The sequence below is a fragment of the Brachyhypopomus gauderio genome, unplaced genomic scaffold, assembly GCF_052324685.1.
Source record: "Brachyhypopomus gauderio isolate BG-103 unplaced genomic scaffold, BGAUD_0.2 sc91, whole genome shotgun sequence".
Classification (NCBI taxonomy): domain Eukaryota; kingdom Metazoa; phylum Chordata; class Actinopteri; order Gymnotiformes; family Hypopomidae; genus Brachyhypopomus; species Brachyhypopomus gauderio.
In genome coordinates, this window is record NW_027506912.1 from 242,501 (window position 1) to 258,812 (window position 16,312).

At 44.9% G+C, this 16,312-nt stretch overlaps 2 protein-coding genes across 4 annotated transcripts in view; both read right to left on the reverse strand.

The window, feature by feature from the left end:
- The window catches only part of abcb9 (ATP-binding cassette, sub-family B (MDR/TAP), member 9), a 7,860-nt gene extending 1,123 nt beyond the window's left edge, over positions 1-6,737 (reverse strand). The window contains exons 1-11 of one of the 2 annotated variants that reach the window (XM_076992230.1): positions 6,488-6,737; positions 5,591-6,149; positions 3,959-4,073; positions 3,748-3,878; positions 2,941-3,146; positions 2,333-2,530; positions 1,707-1,835; positions 1,394-1,582; positions 915-1,088; positions 493-652; positions 38-174 (exon numbers count right to left, since the gene is read on the reverse strand). In XM_076992230.1, coding sequence (XP_076848345.1) covers positions 38-174; positions 493-652; positions 915-1,088; positions 1,394-1,582; positions 1,707-1,835; positions 2,333-2,530; positions 2,941-3,146; positions 3,748-3,878; positions 3,959-4,073; positions 5,591-6,149; positions 6,488-6,490 — 2,001 coding nt within the window. In that variant the 5' untranslated portion in view covers positions 6,491-6,737. Of the gene's footprint in view, positions 1-37; positions 175-492; positions 653-914; positions 1,089-1,393; positions 1,583-1,706; positions 1,836-2,332; positions 2,531-2,940; positions 3,147-3,747; positions 3,879-3,958; positions 4,074-5,590; positions 6,467-6,487 lie in introns of those variants that run through there. The other variant, XM_076992229.1, reaches the window with a different exon arrangement.
- Positions 6,738-7,420: 683 nt separating this feature from the next.
- LOC143494145 (gypsy retrotransposon integrase-like protein 1) lies at positions 7,421-16,267 on the reverse strand. Of its 2 annotated transcripts, none has more exons than XM_076992232.1 (8): positions 15,851-16,267; positions 15,337-15,533; positions 15,130-15,241; positions 14,900-15,041; positions 14,755-14,809; positions 12,986-13,243; positions 12,770-12,886; positions 7,421-8,332 (listed from the first exon to the last, which is right to left on the reverse strand). In XM_076992232.1, exons 1-8 carry the CDS (start codon positions 16,017-16,019, stop codon positions 8,123-8,125), a joined length of 1,260 nt encoding a protein of 419 aa, XP_076848347.1. In that variant the 5' UTR covers positions 16,020-16,267; the 3' UTR covers positions 7,421-8,122. The 2 variants fall into 2 exon arrangements, with proteins under 2 accessions (XP_076848347.1, XP_076848348.1); XM_076992233.1 differs by having other exon boundaries at positions 15,337-15,530; positions 15,851-16,260.
- Between the last annotated feature and the right edge of the window lie 45 nt (positions 16,268-16,312).

The window sequence follows — 16,312 nt, forward strand, 5'->3', positions numbered from 1 at the left end:
CATAATCCAGAACCAGGCGTTCGAATTCTCCGCCTACCACGTGCTCGCTCTCAGCATCCAGCGCGCTGGTGGCCTCGTCCAGCACGAGCACGCGGGGCTTCCGGATGAGGGCGCGGGCGATGGCCACCCTCTGCTTCTGGCCTCCGGACAGCTGCGCCCCCTTCTCCCCCACACCTTCAGCACCACAGGAACAACCGGGTCAGAGAGCTGGCACACAGGCCCGGTTCTGCATGGTTCTGCGCAGTTTTGTGCGGCCAAACGAGAAAGCTAACTGCTGACCCGACCAAATGGACTCCTCAGTGTGACGGAATTGAACCTAATAACTTTAGCGTAGGGTTACTTGCCTCAGCCAAGAGATGAGAACTGAGCTAGGACAAAAATCTAAAATTTGATCTAAACTAAAATATACCCAACCTTAAAAAAATTTAACAAAATGAATACATCAATAAAAACGTGTGTGCTTCAAAACTTCCTTCGCATGTGAAACTCCACCTGTGTCGTAGCCCTTAGAGAGGCCACTGATGAACTCGTGAGCGTTGGCTTTGGTGGCGGCGGCGATGATGGTTTCTGTCGGAGTGTCCGTGAGACCGTAGGCGATGTTCTGCTCCACCGATCGCGCAAACAGGACCGGCTCCTGACTGACCAGCGCTACCTGCCGCAAGAACCAGCGGAAAATTTTAGGCCGGCACGCTATGGCCGCTCCACACGTTTACAGCGATGTCGACACTGCCCTCTTCTGGTCATACTAAAACACTGCAGTGCTGGCGATTCATGAACTTTAAGCATTATGGAGCAGAAATCAAGCGAGAACTAATATACTAATCCAATTAGACACATTACAGTATCACACACTTACTCACACATGCAAGCAACCAGAGAAAAGCAGCTGTTTACCTGTGTAGGTAGGAGCTCACCTTGGTGTGAAGGTAGTCGTGCTGGTAGCTTTGAACCGGTCGTCCATCCAGCAGGACCTGGCCCTGCTGTGGAGAGTAGAAGTTCTCCAGCAGACAGACGCAGGAGCTCTTGCCACTGCCCGAGGGGCCCACCAAGGCTGTCACCTCACCCGGGTAGATGCTGAAGGAGACGTTCTACAAATGGAGCACAGGGGTTGAGCTTCATCCACACTTACACTCTGTGATATTTCAACATTTCTCAGCCCAGTCTATAGGAACCACCAGTCCACATTTTTAATCTCACCTCCTAACAAGCCTGAATCGGGCCAATAATAACACTGTTCACCTGGTACAGCCGTAGGACTGGGCTGAGCAACACTGATCCAAACAAACCCCCAATAAACTAAGAGGTGACATTCAGTGATCTGTTGCAGGTAACATCAGAATGGTTGGCACCCAACACCATGGAAATATCAGCTTTCAGTTCAACAGGACACTACCTTCAGGACGTCAGTGTCGGGACGCGTAGGGTAGGAGAACGTCACGTCATGGAACTCCACCAGACCGCGGAGGGTGTCTGGTGCTTCTTGGCCTTCGGAGGCGTGCTTCGGCTTCCTGTCGATGTACTCAAACACCTTCTCAGCCGCCCCCACGCCCTGCATCAGGCCCGTGTAGACGGACGCGATGCTCTGAAAAGTGAAGCGCAGACGGGCGTGAAATAGCGACATGCACACGGACACGCACATACGTGCACATGGACTTTGTACACGGATGCTCACAAACACCAAGTTGCCTTTCACAAACTCAGCTGACCTCAAGACATTCGCCGAGTTCAAGCTCATAGATGATGAAAGAAATGAGGGTCCCTCCGGTGATCTGGCCGGTCACCACCAGATGTCCACCGTAATACAGGATGGCCACCTGCAAAGCCAGCTCCGAGATCTACGACAGAGACCAGCACACTGAGATTCACGCCTCCAACAGGATCCTTTCAATGGTAGAGCTTACAAGGTCGTGTGCATTGTGTCTCTTCACTCTTTGAAAATAGCAGCACCTGAAGGCAATGTCTTTGAACAGGAAACAGCTTCCAGAAGGAAATGCTAACCTCTTAAGAGTAATGCAATATGATTATTACACAACATGTGTCCTGTTGGAGAGCACAAGGTGTGAGAAGACCAAGATCTTAAGTCCAGAGCTGCTTAACCTTTAACGTCTATGCCACAAGTGTTCAGACTTGGGCACCTTATTCTCAGCACAGCTAATGAGGTGAGCCACTCTGAAAGACATCATTTCAGCTCACAGTTTTATGAGAAACCATCCAAGTAATAACTGTTTAGCTTTGGGTCTCGAATCATAAAAGACAAAAAACAAACATTCAGGTCTGAATTCATCGTTAAACCCCCTGAAGGACGGAGATGGCTGTCACGATGATGACTCACGCAGCTGGACCACATGAAGCAGGCGTAGGCCAGGGCCTGTTTCTTGTTGAGCCTGAAGACATCGGTGAGTTGCCGGTGGTAACCGTCAGCCTCCCGCTGCTCACAGGCGAAGCTGCGCACCGTGCGCATGGCTGAGATCGTCTCCTCGGCGACCCGGTTGGCCTTGGCCAGCGACGTCTGTACCTCTTTGGTTAATTTCTATGAGAGACGCCCGTTTTAACGGGACGGTTCATTACGTGGTACGTGGTTAAAGTGTAATGGCCTAGTAATCGAAACACGTACTTGCGTACACGTTTATACTGTATACATCCATTTATACAGACGTACGGATACGTCTATGTGCAGATTTCAACACTGACACACCCCATCAGCCACAACTCTGTAAACACTATTAATGTCGTGGCTGTAAATAAATATATAAACAAACCCTTTAGGGCATGTCAAAACACGGTCATGGCCTTAGAGCCCTAATGGCTGAATAACAGTGTGGGGTCGTTTAAGGACTGGACTGGAAATATTGGACCTAGAAGCGAATTCATAGAGCCTAGCGGGAAGTTCTCCGTGGCCACCTAACAGGGTTCCTTGGCGCCCCCTTGTGGCAGGCTCACCTTGTAGTGCTTGCCATAGAGCTGGGAGATGAGGCCGATGTAGGGGAAGCCCATGATGATGACGAGGGAGAGCTTCCAGGACATTCCGAACATGAAGATGAAGTAGCCGGCACCCTTGATGAAGCTACGCAGGAACAGGTTGATGTTCAGGGAGATCAGGTCGCTCACCTGCGTCGTGTCCGACGTCAGCCGGGACGTGATGTCACCTGCGTGCCAAGACGTCATGACATAAAACATTTAAACGCCTGACACGGAACCCTCTCAGATCTCCTTAGAGTCGTAGCCTTCCAACACACCACTAGGGAGGCGGTTTCTAGGAGCAACACATTGTTAGAAACGAGTTGGTCTGAATTGATAGCCAGTCTATTGTTTTGCAACAATGGTCACTTTCTTCCCAAAGCACCTTGGGATGGATTGAGTGATGTTGACAGTATTTAGCTCCAAGCACCATATTTATCATATTTGATTTAAATTGTTGAGTTCATTTGGCTCATGTTCCCAGACCTTTTGCATGCAACAGATCCCAAGCTGATCCCAGACCTGCATGTTTTTGAGCCTCAGGAATAGTTCACTTCAAGCAGTGCACACTAAACTGACCTGAGATGCACATGACTATAGGCCAGGAAAGCCTCAGTAGTCTCCGTCACTGTATAACACCAGAGAGTCTTACTGAAGTCTCATCCTCTCTTCGACCATAAAACCCTCCCAGATAAAGAGTCCCACACTTATCCCTTCAAACCATCAGTGTGATGTGCTCAAACGCCGGGCGTGGCGGGTGGGGACGGCGGTGGTGACGCGGGGCTCCACCTGTGTGGTTGGCGTCGAAGAAGCCGATCTCCTGACGCATCAGCGACCTGAAGAGGAGATTTCGCAGTCGTATGCTCAGCCTGGCGAACAACAGCGTGAACACGCCCCCGCGGAAGCCCATCGCCACGGAGCTGAGCAGAGGGACACAGGCTCTCAGAGGTCACGGGGGTCGCCGCCGGGCCCCAAAAACAGCCGAAGAGGCGGGACTCACCTGACCAGGGCCAGCACGGAGAGGACGATCATGGGCTTAGTGAAGTACTCCATGCTCTTGTGGATCACTATACCATCTATGGCTTTGCCAGTGTAGTACGGGATAAAGGACTCGCCTAGGAAGACACAAAAACAAAAGGCCAAAATCGGCCAAAATTAGTGCTATAAAGAAAGGGGTGGGGCTCAGTATATGACTAATGACTAATCCCTCTGTGCCCCTCCCCCCACTGAACCTTGGCCAGGAAAACCACTCCCTAGTTCAGGTATAAGGGCAGCAACAAAAACCCGGACCGGCCCTAAGGGCCTGGACTGGGCTGCAAACCTCAGTAATGTGATTGAACATTTTAGACATAAATAAATGCAAACAGATAAACAAACAAATAAATCATGAGGTAAAGCTAGTGTGGTCACTGACTGGATGTGATGGCGCTACACTGATTGAGCAGAACTGCCCTTCAGGCTGTGTGCTGACCGTTCGGTGTGGGGTCATCACGCAGCTGTTGAACTGAAGAATGAGGACGCTACACAACACACCATCCTGGATGTGTAACGGGGCCACACATCCATATGTTTGTGTGTAAGGGCAAATGAGAACACTGTGGCAATATGGCCAAACCACAGCACTGTGCAATGCAACTGCATTTTTACAAGCTATAAGCGTAACAGTAACGGTCAAACACTTAATTTGGCTTTCCAGTCTGTGATTAGCGCTAAAAGTGTACCTTAAACATAATTTATTTTAAGGATTAATCCACAGTGAGCAAAACATCTTCGCATTTAATTCACACTGCGTTTAATTCACAAGGCCTTCACATGTTTTTGTGGTATTTATGGGTGTGTGATAAGTTTTGGTTTTTGTCTTTACTAGAGAACTAACACAGTGAAGACAGAATCAGGATCTGAATCACTGAGCTTGTTTAAGAAGATTGTAATACTGGTCACATCTAAACTGGTCACATCTAAACTGCAACGAAACCCACTGAACTCACTACAGAGCACCATTTTTCCATTTTATATACTCTGGCCTGTGACGTGAAGCATTAATAATGTGTAATTATCAATAAGCAACTCAATACAATCAATTATTAAATCAGGAATCACTGCAACTGATGATCTAGATTTTGGTTTTACAGATAATAATCTGCCCACTACAATATAGTATGTTTTACAGAGGTGGACACTCCAGGTTCAGAAAGTTAAAGTCCTCATCAAGATTTTGCTCTTCCTGGATTGTATTTATTCCACAAATTTTACCCGGCTTGCACTAATTAGAAAATCCAGCAAGCTTGAATAAAATCCTGGGAAGGAGTGTTTCTTTCTGAACCTGGAATGTCCACCTCTGATATTTTATATGTTTAAGCAAACAGAGATAACCATTAACCATTAACTTCTTCAGCTTCAGAATTTCTAATTATAAAAAAAATTAGGGGATTGTTTACTCTAAAGTCTTTTATTATTTAATACCTACTCTGAATTATTCAATAAAACTACTGAATAACTACTGAATTTGATACGAAGCGTATGTAGTTACAAGTCACATAGGTGGGTCGTTGGATCGTGAGTGGTTAGCACCCTAGTGTGTGTGTGTTAGTGTGTTAAGGAGAGCGTGTTACTAAGATGCGTTAACACTCACACACAGCGGAGAGGAGCAGGAAGAAGAAGGCCGTGGCCAGCAGCCCTGAATCCTGCTTACAGTAGGAAAGCAGACGGCCAACGGTGGCCCCGGAGTTGGGCTGCCCCTTCTCCCCTTTGCCCCCCGTTGTGTTCTTCTCCCCCTCCTCCTCCCCCTCCCCCTCTCCATCAACCTCCAACAGCCCCTCGTTCTCCTCCTCTCCGGCCGCCTGGCCGGCCCTCGCCCTCGCCAGCATCATCCAGAGGAGCGCCGTGGCGACGGCGGCCCCGCACGTCCACCCGAACAGGCCGAGGAACCGGGCCTGGTACGCCAGTCCGCCTTCCTCCGACAGCACCAGCAGCTTGACCAGCGCGTAGGTCAGGACCAGCAGGCTGGACAGGGTGGCCAGCGTACGCAGGCGCCCCACCCTCCGCGGGCCCTCCCTCCGGTTCCACAGGACCCCGACCGTGGCCCCCAGGAGCAGGCACGCCCGCAGCAGAACCATCCCCCACAGGTCCAGGAGTGAACGCCGCACGTTGAAGCCCTCGATGTCATCCTCAAAGGCCTCCAGGCTGGAGCCCTGGATGTAGAGCACCGTGGTGACCACTATGTCCACACAGATGAAAGCCAGGTTGCAACCGACAGCTACACACACCCTCATCTTCTGTCTTGTATTGAAGAGAAGACGAACAAGAGTATTATTACAATGAGACTCTGATAGGCAAGAAAAGCTTCTGCAGTTATAGTAGTCCAATATTAAGTTTTGAGCAGCTCTGATATGTCAGCCTGTGCTGAGACCAAAGTCATTCAGTCCATAGGCTCCCAGCTCCGGTACAACTCGTCCAGTCTAACATGCCGGCACCTGTAAAAAGTTGCGATTACGCGCATGTGTAAAATGAAATTGCACAAGATCCACACCATAAATATGTGGGAGGCGGGCACGACGTCTAGATGAACCTGCCCGACCTGTAACCTTCATAAACTCCCTATGAACCATAAAGAGATATCCGCTCTAAGAATAAAGGTTTTAAAATGCTCAGTGAATAAAATTATGTCTCTTTTTTCAACAATGTATTTCGCGTTGTTCTGTATTAATTCAAGCCCGGTGCCCAGAAGACCGGTTATGTACGCAGTGCGCTGTAGCCAAGAGTGCGGAAGACGTCAAGGGCAGCGATAAGCCCCGCCTCCATTACAACTGGACAAATGGGAGAGCGTACATCAACGGGCAGCCCCGCCTCCGTTACGGCCGGTCTAATGGGAGCTCGTACAGCTGGTTCAATGGGAGCTAGGATCTCAAGAAGGGACACGCCCTCCCCCCCATGTGCACGAGCGGTCAGATGTGTTTATGTGGTTACGCGTTGGTCTGGTTTTGACTGATAAAGATATATGGAAGATTCAAACGTTTATTATTAACTCTCTCACGTAAGACATGCAGTTTTAAAGTAATGCTCAGATAAGAACGGTGAGTCATTGGTGTTGTAATTAACGGTCATTCATAAGTTGCCCCTTGTGCACCACGAGATTGCCTCAGCAGGTCTGGGCTTGCATCAGAACTAGCCGTTGGTGGCAACAGTTAGTCAAGGTTGTTCTGTAAATGGGATGACAAAAATAAATTATATATATATATAATTTATTAATTTATTTTATTTTTACCTACCTGCTGAGGAAATCTCGTGGTGCACAATATATAAAAATATATATATTTATATATATATTTTTTTTGGGGGGGGGGGTGTCTCCTCACCATCATTATTTTATTTTGTATATATATATATATATATATATATATATATATATATATATATATATGTATGTATATATATATATATAAAACGTACTGCAAACGATCGGTGCTGATATGTTGGTATTTATTAATGGAAGTGTCGCTTTCCAGTCAACGTGTACGAGAAAAACATGAAAACATGTTCTAGTTTTAAAAAATTTACCAGTGCAGATATGCAAAAAAACAACATTTTATGTTCCTGTCAATGTCTTGAATTATCATATGCAGTACTAAATCTTCCATTACGTGACGAATTACTTAAATGTCAGTCATAAATATTTTCCTTATAGTTCTGATTCCTATATTATGTATATGAACAGACATGTGATGGACTAACCATTTTCAAATGCCAATTACGACATTTCTGTTTCCTAAATGTTAAGTGATCTTAACACATCTTAAAGGTAATTAGCCATTAAGCATGGCTGATGTTCTATAAAAACACAGAAACAGGAGCAGTAAGAGCACTGTGATGCGTCAGAAACACACCGAAACATTTCCCAGAAACCACCACCATCACATCCAGGTTAAACTCACAAGCAAACAAAGATAAACCCAAGCAGACTCATATCAGCTCAGTCAATTTATGTTAAACCCTGTACAAAATTCTGTCCAGCATTCATTGTTCTGTGTGCGTAAGTCAGCATACTGCGTCAAGCTCAAGCTGTGCTATTCCACATGCGGCCTCCGGGGGGCGCTGCCGTGCTGCTGCAGGTGTGTGTTCACTCTGGCGTGAAAGGTCCTCAGTGCAGTGGGTATTCCAGCCCGTTTCAGTCCTCCGGGGGAGTCTGGACTGTCCCGAGCACCGTCTCCACGGGGAAGGTCAGGAACAGCCCGTCTCGTAGTCTCTTCGGTGAGGGACACTTGTCCGGGGGGCCCAGGGGCTCGGTGACGGTGAGAGTTATGGACCTGATGTTACTGCTCCTGCGTTTGGCGCTCTTCTTCTCCTTCTTATAGGCAGCGTTCATGTTGGAAAACACCTACAATAAGACGGACAAATAACCGTAGAAAACATGAAGCAAGAACGTATAGTTTTAAGGGAACACTTGAGACTGACCCAAAGTTTTCCAGAATCACACATCTGTTAGTAGTGCAAGTACGGGGACATTTGCGTTCAGCATCTGGTTTGACCTCATGTGGGAATACCTGCAAACTCAGCATTTATTTTCTGAAACTGTTGATCACTCACTGTAAAAAAGAAAAAGTTGAGAAAACTCAAAATTTCAAGGCAACTTACTGCACTCGATTTTTGAGTTTTGATCCCAACTCAAACTCTTAAGTTTTTAAGAAATTCACTCAGTTGAGCCAACTTATTATTTCTTGTTCCAATTATTTATATTTCACAGGTATATAAACTTCAGATTTTAAGTATTGCCTACAAGTAATTCGAAATGATTCAAGTTATGCTAACTTAATATATCTTGTTCAGATAATTTATCTTGCCCATGTATATAAACCTCAAAATGTAAGTTACATACCAAGACTTCAAAGTTTTTTTAAGTTGTGTTAACTTATTATATTGTGGAATAGTGTGGGAGCAAAAGGCCACAGACAAGTCCATTCTCATCAAGAACAGAGGTTTATTCTCACCTCGCAAAAAAATGGGCACTCTCAGGCACAATTAGATCAAACTCGAGGGCTTAACTAGGGTTGCAACGGTATGAGATTTTCACGGTATGATAACCGTCTCAGAAAATACCGCGGTATCACGGTTATCACGGTATCACAGTTAGTTTGTATATTATTAAAAGATACACTGACCCTTAAAGAAATTACAACAAGTTTTTTTTTGTTCAATTAACTATTTATTGTAGAAACCTGCAACTATTGTATACAAAATGTCTCCTTTAAAAAAAAAAAAGCTGTAAACATGTTTATATAAATACTGCAAAATTAGAGAAACCTAAATCATGGATTTCAGTACAATTATTTAAGTTTAAATTATTTAATATCTGATCAACTCAGCCTGGGTCAGTGTCTGATCAACAACTGTTGTAAACGTCCGTTGTACTGCCACCAGATACTGTAGAAAGAGAGGATTTATTTCTGACATCATCACAATAGAGATTTCTATTTTAAGGCTTTCACACCGAGTCTGGTTTTAACATGTGAAAAACAGGCACGTTAGAATTTGAAAATGAACGCATGTAAATTAATGGCGTCTTTCACATCCAGTGAAGGCAAGGACCATAAAAAGCTAGGTTTATACTTTTCACTAGTGACCGTAGCGCGCGACTCCGCACAGTTCTCTCGTATTACGTTAACAAATACGAGCCTCTTGTAATTCCAGGACGAAACATGAGAGAACGTGAAGACGTTAAGATTGGGCGTTTTGAAAATAAACAACCATTAAATAATGTGATGAAAAAGCGAATTATTTCGAGTATATGTATAAATATTTAACTTTATTAAGTTTATGGTGCTGGGAAATATTGAACTGGACCTTGAAAGTGAAGTACAAGTGTTTTAATTCCACCTTATAAAGGTGCATGAACCCTGCAAATAAGACTTTGTTCATCGCGCTGAGGCGCGGCGCGCGCAAAGTTACAAAATTCGAGAGGTGCACGACCTCGCTAATCGACAGCGCGATTACGTCATTTTCGCCGCTGACATTAGTTTAGCTTTTTTTGTTAAAAAATGTGTTAAGTCTGATACACTTTCTGCCATTCTCACCGCTATGCTGAGTAGCTGAACCGGAGCGGAGTTGCGCATGCGCGGGTCAGTTTCTCCGCTGGCTTGCTTTTTACCGGTAATAAGCAAACGCACACGGTATGATAACCGTGCATTTTAATACCGTGGTATACCGTGAAACCGGATACCGCTGCAACCCTAGGCTTAACTAACTTGGTCTTGCACATGAAACACAGGGGGAGGTCATGAAGATGACTACGTTACACATACATGGAGGGGAAACTCGGATAATGCACATGTACATTAAAAAATGGACCGGGGTGACTTAACTAATAACACACAATTAATAATCAATAATATATAACACTATACAGACATAAACACCACATAAATACGCATAACAGGGCCGGAGCCGCAAGGGCTCATGGGTAATGACGTCACCCCGACGCTACAATATCTTGTTCAGATAATGTATATTTCCATACCTGTCAAGTGTCCCGTTTTGGCCGGGAAAGTCCCGTATTTTACCGCTCTGTCCCGGCGTCATTTTATTTTCCAGTATTTTCCCGTATTTTCAGTTTTCAATTGTTGTTTTTTTTAAGCATTCATGTGCCGCTCCAAACAGAATTCTGTCACTAGCCTCACGAGAACTGCTACCCAGACTACTGCAGGTGGCAGTTCTCGCGAGGCTAGTGACAGAATTCTGTTTGGCGCGGCACATGAATGCTTTTAAAAAAATAACAATTGAAAACTCGCGGGTTTAGTCACATTTGTAGTTCAAAACATATTTGGGGTGTTTCTTCTTCACTTTTTGCCACTCCAAAGATGTTTTTGTCTCTCCTACAGCCTCGATTGCAGCTATATGCAAATAACCGATTATGCAAATTACGCGATACGCGATTACGTCAAATACGGGAAATGTCTCGTATTATTAAATACAAAACTTGACTGGTATGTATTTCACATGTACATAAATCTCTAAATTCAATACTAAGAATAGCTAACTGAAGTTGGGTCATATAAGACAAATGACAAAACACATTTGGACGTTAATATTCAGTTCAGAGTAGCGTAGGTCGCTGCTTGCTGCAGGTGAAATCCATTTCAAGTTGTCCGGAGTCAAATTCTGGCAGAAATCGCAAACCCCGCCCCGTTCTCAACTAAGGAGTCAAATTGAGCATGCGCAGAGGAGTTGGCCTGGCCTTAACTAGGGTTCAACTACAATTTGTATGTTTTGACAATGAAGGGTGTAAGGTCAGATCAACTTTTAACAAGAAACTCAATAAAGTAAGCCGATCTAATTACTTTGTTATCGTTTATGGTGCAATTAATTATTTTTGGCTCAGCTAAACTAAAAATCATAGTAAGGTGAGCAATTTTAAGTTCTGTTTTTTACAGTGCTGTTGTGTGTTTGCTTGGGGATGAACTGAACTTCAGGTCTTTCCACAACATTTCTACTGGATTACGGTTTGGATTAAACACTTGGTTTCGGTTCTCCTTTAACCGATCTTTGGTAGAACGGTGGACTGGTAGTGTAGGAAGTCTTTATACATGATTTTGTAACCTTTTCCAGCTCAATGAGTGTCACCAACTTTTCTGGGGTTCTCAGAGATTTCCTGTTTGTGCCATGATACACTTCCTTCCTTTAATCCAGGGTCTGTGCTCTTTAAATAAAACAAGACTGTCATTAAATTGTTTGAAAACACCTGATTCTAATTTCACCTTCACAAATTCTAGATGGTCACATCCTTTTACCATTCTCAGATATATAATATTGGATCATTTTCTCCAATAAATAACTTAACAAACAAAACATTTTTGTCTTGTTTGTTTTATTTGGGCTTTCTACTTTGAGGAATTACGAAATCCCTGATGAAGTAGGGCATATTTATGCAGAAATATAGAAATGTCTGTAGAGTACCCAAACTTTCAGGCACCACTGTACATGACAGCTTGTGTTTCATGTGTGGTGCTGGTGTCCTGACCAATCACAGACATTTCTGATGAGCATTCTCGGGGTGTTCTGGGTAATCACAACATTCTCCTGGTTCAGAAAGTGTGAATACCAGTGGGATCCTTGCTGCATTTCTAGTATTGTGAGCATATCACAGTGGGGACACGTAGTAATATTCTACTGCACCTGTTAGTGCAGCCCTGTTAACAAATAATGAAGACCTATTGCTACCATTAGACTAACGCAACCTACATCATTACATGTCTCACGTCAAGAGGGAACTTAGATGATGGCTGCCATGGAAGTTGTTGTCTTGGAAATGACATCACTTGGCTAATGTTATTTCAACCAATCAATCAATCAAAATTTACTCATATAGCGCTTTTTGCAACAGTTGTTGCCACAAAGCAGCTTTACAAGTGTCTTGAGTCCAAGCCCCCAGTGAGCAAGCCAAGGGCGACAGTGGCAAAGAAAAACTCCCTAAGAGCATGAGGAAGAAACCTTGAGAGCAACCAAGACAAAGTGTATTTGTACATGAGTACATTTCGAATACAAGGTGTCTGGAGTGCCGTTAAAATCTTTGCTCTGAAAAAAGGGACGGAGGCTACAAATGGCTCTGCCACCGCTGTGTCAAAAATCTGTGTTATGCTTTCAGCATGACCGTTACCTGATTGTAATACAGTAATAGTAATAAAATACAGCTCAGAAGCAAAACCAAAGATATATAAAATCTTCTACGTCAGGCATGTCTTACCTGACTAAGATCAGTGAAACATCTGGGTAAATTTGCTCATCTCTAACTGCTGGAAGACTTTCAGGTCAACAAACTCACCGTTTGCTTGACTTGACTCTGGTGCTCCTGCAGCGTGGAGAGGAAGAGGGCATCGGCTTCCTCGTTGAGGCCATAGCCGTCTGGCGTCTGCTCATAGCTCAGCAGGTCCAGTTTCATCTGCCGAACACAACACAGAGGCGGCGACAGGCGTGGTGGCCACGTCATCTCATCGCTCGCTTGTTTCTAGACAAATGGCGGGTGGGTTTGAAGGCGTACCTCTTCGGGGACGCTGGCTTTCCTGCCGAACATTAGGAAGTGCGGCGTGAACTTGGTGGTGGGGTTGACGGAGGTGCGGAACAGGGCCACCACCTGTTCCAGGAAGTCTGCCCACTCCACCTGCCGCTCCGCCACCAGCTGCTTCACGGCGTCCCTCAGCAGGGCGGAGCTGTGGTCGTAGAGGGCGTTCCTCTGTGGAGACTCCACCACCGACACCTTCTGGCTGAGGCTCCACCTCTCGCAAAGGTGCTTAGTCACCTGGAACATCACACTCCTACATCACACTCCTACACCACACTGCTACATCACACTCCTACATCACACTCCTACATCACACTCCTACACCACACTCCTACACCACACTCCTACATCACATTCCTACATCACACTCCTACATCACACTCCTACATCACACTCCTACTTCACACTCCTACTTCACACTCCTACATCACACTCCTACACCACATTCCTACACCACACTCCTACTTCACACTCTTACATCACACTCCTACACCACACTGCTACATCACACTCCTACACCACACTGCTACATCACACTGCTACATCACACTCCTACATCACACTCCTACACCACACTCCTACTTCACACTCTTACATCACACTCCTACACCACACTGCTACATCACACTCCTACACCACACTGCTACATCACACTGCTACATCACACTGCTACATCACACTCCTACTTCACACTGCTACATCACACTCCTACATCACACTCCTACACCACACTCCTACATCACACTCCTACATCACACTCCTACTTCACACTCCTACACCACACTCCTACACCACACTCCTACATCACACTCTTACATCACACTCCTACACCACACTCCTACTTCACACTCCTACACCACACTGCTACATCACACTCCTACTTCACACTCTTACACCACACTCCTACTTCACACTCTTACATCACACTCCTACATCACACTCCTACACCACACTCCTACATCACACTCCTACATCACACTCCTACATCACACTCCTACTTCACACTCCTACACCACACTCCTACACCACACTCCTACACCACACTCCTACACCACACTCCTACACCACACTCCTACATCACACTCCTACATCACACTCCTACATCACACTCCTACTTCACACTCCTACACCACACTCCTACACCACACTCCTACATCACACTCTTACATCACACTCCTACACCACACTGCTACATCACACTCCTACACCACACTCCTACATCACACTCCTACACCACACTCCTACACCACACTGCTACATCACACTGCTACACCACACTCCTACACCACACTCCTACACCACACTCCTACACCACACTCCTACACCACACTCCTACACCACACTCCTACATCACACTCCTACACCACACTCCGATTCCAGATAAATACTGAAAACGATAAAACATCTGTCAATGTGGTACAACGAGAAATTCTAGATATTTGCACTAGATTTAAGATGTGATTTTATTTTGGTTCACCACTAGAGTAAATGGTCCACAGGAAGTAATACACATTTGACAGAGATTCTGTGGTCAGAACCCAATCAGTGATGAACACTTTAGAAAATTACTTACATTTGAAAATAAATAATAATATGTTAATAAAACATAAAAAACATTTTCAGGGTAGAGGGTGGCTGATAAATTGGGTATGGGATACAGTCTGTAAGTGTACACTTATCAAATTTACCTACAAGGTACAAGAGAAAACTATTAAGAACTATTCAATCTTTAGAGAAGCTGATTTTACCTCTTCACAGAAGTCAGCACTTTGAGAGCAAAATACTGTCTTTGCTGACCCGTACCTGGAAAATATGGGTCTGGGTAAATAAGCAGATTTGCTGGTATATGAGAAAACAAATCTCCATAAATGCAAATGAATGTTTTTTATGTACCTGTAAATAGATGAAGAAATGCATCTCGCCACACAGAGGGAATCTTTCTTTTGGACGGGAAACACCTCTACCCACTTACTGTAATAATCTGTGATGATGACAATGTGTGTGTTTCCCCCGTGCGTGCTGCCCGGAAACGGACCTGGTTTCAAATAGAGATGAAAGTAATTCACTCCATTCCAGTTTTCCAGCTCTGTGACTGCTGAACTGAAGCCACGACCCACTCTCACCCATTATTTCAACTGCTACAATCTCCCACGGCCCGTCGACCTTTATGGGCCGTACCGTCCGCGCCATGTTTTTATTGCGTTCCGCATGCTGACACGTCTCACACACCTTGATCTAAATGACACCAAAGGACAGAGACGTAGTGGTGAAAACCCAAACCACTGCACTGGATACTCAAACATCACCAGCAGCGAGATCGAAATACCAACCCATTCCACCACGTCCCTGACGATGCCAAGCCAGTAGTATTTGCTCTGGATCCTGTGAACCGTTTTCTTCTGGCCTAGGTGATGGCCGAACTCGTTGAAATGACACTCCAAAAATATCTGCCTCTTGCGATCAGCTTCGATCACCACTTCACGTTTTTCATCCTTCTTCGGACCTACATAATACAACCGGCCGTCTACTGGGGACAGGACAGGAGGGTCACACACTACACTGCACAATACAATGAAAATATAAAACAATACAATTATGGTATTATCTTAGAAATTCCCATTTATCTTCTTATATAGTCGGGTTGTGTTATAGTCAATAATTTATCCTAAAATTATATAGTTTATGCTTGCTTTTATTAATTCAAAACCAATCATCAGGTATATAAAACAAATGACTTTTGGGAATAAAATATTTCTATGACCAAGCAAAGGAACTACCAGAACTGTAATAATAATCCAGTAAATAAACAGATGCGACTGGATATAAAATTCTGCATTCACTCACCGTCTATCATAAATTTCTGAGCGTATCGTTTGAGGTTTTTTTTGCGGATGGGGTTCATAGCTTGAGGGTAAGAGCCTTGGGCCACGAACGTGTAGATGTCTCCAAGTCTGGTGGAGCTGGAGTCCACCACCTCCTCCTCCGCCACCTGCAGCGACTCCACACTCAGCATGCTGACGGTAGTCTAACCATTATTTGGTGCTGCTACATTTTGTGAGCTCGGGTGTGATCTGAGCCGCGTGAATCTTCTAGATGCTGAAGAAAACCCTCTCGACACATCAACAGAGGGACGGAATCAGCGGACGGACCAGGAAATCAACCAGAAATATATATATTAACCTTGGTAGATATATAAAACATTGAATAGGAAGAGATAAAAGACCTATCTATCTCATCTACGTTTCCATTAAATTATGGAGTTTGAATTTCCCCGGTTAATACCCCTATTTCTGAATTATTCTTTAT